The sequence below is a fragment of the Asparagus officinalis genome, chromosome 3 (genome assembly GCF_001876935.1).
Source record: "Asparagus officinalis chromosome 3, Aspof.V1, whole genome shotgun sequence".
In the NCBI taxonomy this organism is placed as follows: domain Eukaryota; kingdom Viridiplantae; phylum Streptophyta; class Magnoliopsida; order Asparagales; family Asparagaceae; genus Asparagus; species Asparagus officinalis.
Genome location: NC_033796.1, coordinates 111,213,539 through 111,217,415, shown reverse-complemented (window position 1 = coordinate 111,217,415; position 3,877 = coordinate 111,213,539). Strand labels below are relative to the sequence as shown.

Here is a 3,877-nt window from a genome sequence, read left to right as displayed (position 1 = left end):
ATTTTTTATCAACCGGATCTGATCCGCGACGGTCTATGGATATCAAGGTCCCTAGCACAGGTAAGGATCACACGCAAACAAGAGGCGATAAACATCTGTTGTGTGTTATTTGAGAAAGTTGTAATTTTTATTTTCATTATGTAAGGAGATCTTATAAAAAATCAACTTTTTATTCGAGTTTATTGTAACGATTAAAGTTGTAATAGATTCAAGGCAATGAAATCAACTTTTGACCCAAACAACTGCGTATGGAGATTAGAAGAGAGTGTGCAAATCAGCGAATGTTCTTGAGTCAGAAGGGCTACATAGAGCGGATTATCGCAAGGTTTGGGTTGCTAAGTTCTATATTGGTGGTGACTCCATTGGCTCCATACTTCAGGCTTTCAGGTAAACAATCTCACACTACAGCGGAAGAGAAGGCACACATGGAGCGTGTTCCTTATGCTAGTGCAGTTAGTAGTTTGATATACGCCATGGTGTGTACACACCCAAATATTTCATAGGCGGTCAGTGTGGTCAGCTGATTCTTGGAGAATCCGGGAAAGGCACATTGGGAAGCTATGAAGTGGGTCCTGAGGTACTTGAAGGGTACTGTTGATACGGGGTTGTGTTTTGATGGAAAGACATGTCAGATTGACGGGTTTGTGGACTCAGATTATGCAGACGATCTAGATAGATGGTGATCTACTATTGGTTATGTATTTTGGATACATGGGCTCAAGTTAGTTGGTGATCGATGTTATAGGCTACAGTTGCACTTTCTACTACAGAGGCCTAGTACATGGCCATGACGTAGGGAGTGAAGGAAGCATTATGGTTGTGGGGTCTTCTAGACGATTTGGGGATTGAGCAAGAGAACGTGAACTTATGGTGCGATAGTCAGAGTGCGATTCACTTGACGAAGAATCAAGTTCATCATGCTCGTACCAAGCATATCGATGTCAGGTATTATTTTGTACGGGATGTCATAGAGGAAGGTGATTTTTTTCTCATGAAGGTCCATACGAATGAGAATCCCGCAGACATGTTAACCAAGATGGTCACAGGTAGCAAGTTTAAGTATTATTTAGACTTGCTTCATATCAGCCCGTGCTAATCTGCCCAAGAGGCCATGGCCCTGCGGGACGGTGATGGGGTGAGGTTGAGACTATACGGAGAACAATTTTCTGAACTACGGTTAGCTTGATTTTGGTCAGAGGGTACGTAGGTAGGATATAGTGGCACACCATGTTTTAGCCTTGTATGATGTTTTAAATATCTCTGGTGATGTTCGCGGTGTTCTTCTGGTGTTCATCCAAACTTTAAGGTTTATCAAATGATGTACGAGGTGTAGAATTATGAACGTGTGTGCCCAAGACACGTTCTGTGCCTCGCGGGGGCCATACCCATGAGCTAGACACGTCCTATATCTCGCGGAGTCTTAGCAGCGGGCTTTTGTGAGGCCCAATTTTGGTTTTTTGGCTGGTTTTTTCTCCTATAAATAGGAAGAGATGTTCCTAGGGTATGTGGGAGATAAAAACAGAGGGTTAGTCGGCTGTTAAGAGAAGAAATAGAGGGTTTAAGCGGCGGCTAAAGAGATCTAGATTTGAGATCTTGAGGAGAGAAAAAGAGAGAGGTCAAATTCTTTTGGGTAAAAATCAAAGCTTCTTCTTTGGGACAAGCTTGTAGGTTGTACAAGTCATCAATGTTCTCCTTCATAGTGGAATCTCCCCTCCTCCTTCCTCGTGGATGTAAGCAAGTTTGTCGAACCACGTAAATCTCGTGTCTTTATTGTTTTCTGGGTGTTGGCTATTGTTTGTAGGTTCTCTCGATTATTCAGTCCTAGAACAGATGAGAGGAAGAGTATATATCTCACTTTGTTAAGATATTTCACTTCTATTCTTATTTTTTTGTGAAACGTGAATATAGAGGTTGACATGAGCTTTTGTAAAAATAAAAGTCAGGGCTTTCTCTCGCGTTATATCGGTTCCGTGGTGACTCTGCGCCAAACAACAAGAACCACAACAACCAACTCTCAAACTGAACAACAGACCCTTCTTCAGATGAAGAAAGACTTCAAAAACCCTCTGTCTCTGTCCTCATGGACCTTCTCATCCCTCTCAAGTCCACATTGCATCTGGACTAGAGTCCTATCATCCAACGGATACGTCACTGGTATCAGTCTCCCTTTCTGGTTTCAATATGCAGCCCAAGGAACCTCATCCGGCTCAACCTCTCTGATAATAACCTCACTGGTTCATTTCCTACATCCTTACAGAACTGCACAAACCTTCAGCACCTTGACTTGTCAATCAACACATTCAATAGTTCGATCCCCTCGACCATCAAACAGGTCCCCAATGAACTTCCCTATCTCAGTCTAATGTTCAACAGTTTCACTGGTGACATCTCTGCATCCATTGGTCAAATCTCTTCACTGAAGTACCTATTACTTAATTTCAATTACATTAATGGTATATACCCAGTTGAATGGGGAAACTTAACAAATCTCGAGGGTCTATGGACCGTGAACAACTACTTAGTCTTTCCTTCGCAGATTTCTCTTGAGTTTAGAAATATGGCGAGTCTGACCGCACTTTTGATGAGTGGATCAAATTTACATGGAGAGATTTTATATACTTTCTGTTGCAATATGGGGCTTCAGAGACACAGAAGATGTCTATGTAAAGTGGATAATAACACAACACTGAATAAACATAACCTGTCATTCGACCAGCTCTCAGGTGTCATTCCTACATAAATTAAATCATTGCCTGATCTGTCCACATTTGAGCTTCAAAACAATCAGTTGTCAGATCCAATACCTTCTGGAATAGGTCATCAAAAGCCGACCTCTTGTTTAACCTCTCATCAAACCAACTCTCTGGTGAGATTTTAGAACCACTGCAAATTTGTGCTTGTTAGTACAGAGAATAAGGAAGAGAAAATTAGAGGAGACTCTCACTTCATCAGTATGGAAGTTAACAACGTTCAATTCACTTCAGTTTTCTAAATCAAACATTGTTGGAAAACTTACAGATGACAATATTATTGGGAGTGGTGGAGAAGGGATCATGTATCACATCACCCTGGATGAAGAATCTAGAGAGACGCATGGCTGCAGTGAAAATAAATCTGGAGCAAGAGAAAGTTGGACGGAAAGCTTGAAAAACATTTTCCAGCAGAAGTCCAGATTCTTAGAGTAGAACATCTCATGAACATAGAGAAGATCCTTGGTTGCCTGTCATGTTTGATTTCAAGGCTTTTGTTCTACAAATATGTGGAGAATGGGAGCATAGACTAGTGGCTCCTGAAGAAATGGCAAGCACAACGATGAAGACCACAGGAAAAATAGCGGGAGACATTTTGGTAGTTTCACGGTCGACCACGGATGACGTGATGGTCGACCACAATCGTGCACACGACTGAGAAAATTTTCTGGAGTTTTCACGGTCGACCGTGATGGGTTCTCACTGAAGGATTCCTATTTGAAGAGTTAGATCGACAATATAGAAGAAGCAAGCACATCACGTTCATCTCTTACGGAGGCGATACAGAGCCTGAGCATCAATAATATAAAGATTGATGTTTCGAAGTTCGACGGCAAGATTAATTTTGGTTTATGTAGGTGCCAGGTGATGGATGCATTGGATGCATAGAATTTAAAGGAAACTCTTGAGTTATAAGAGAAACTCGCTGACATGGAGGACAAGGTTTGGAAGAAGATGAATAGTAGAGCTTGTGGAGTTATTCGGTCATGATTGATGCTAGATCTTATTTATGACGTGATGAACGAGACGTCGGTAAAGAGAATGTGGGAAACACTCAATGAGAAGTATCTTATGAAGAGTATTGAGAATCAGCTTCACTTGAAGAAGAGGTTTTACTAGTTTAAGAT

The 3,877-nt window shown here is 41.4% G+C and overlaps 1 protein-coding gene across 1 annotated transcript; it reads left to right on the top strand.

Annotated features, from left to right (window-relative positions):
* On the top strand, window positions 1,112–3,185 carry LOC109835603 (LRR receptor-like serine/threonine-protein kinase RCH1). The gene is made up of 3 exons (XM_020403574.1): window positions 1,112–1,176; window positions 2,188–2,453; window positions 3,019–3,185. Exons 1-3 carry the CDS (start codon window positions 1,112–1,114, stop codon window positions 3,183–3,185), a joined length of 498 nt encoding a protein of 165 aa, XP_020259163.1.

Excerpts from the sequence above, each read along its gene's own strand:
- LOC109835603 (XM_020403574.1), top strand. The coding sequence starts at position 1,112 with ATGGCCCTGCGGGACGGTGATGGGGTGAGGTTGAGACTATACGGAGAA. Across the intron at positions 1,177-2,187 it reads GAACAATTTTCTGAACTACG|CCCAAGGAACCTCATCCGGC; the intron begins GTTAGCTTGATT and ends TTCAATATGCAG. Across the intron at positions 2,454-3,018 it reads TAATTTCAATTACATTAATG|ATGACAATATTATTGGGAGT; the intron begins GTATATACCCAG and ends GAAAACTTACAG.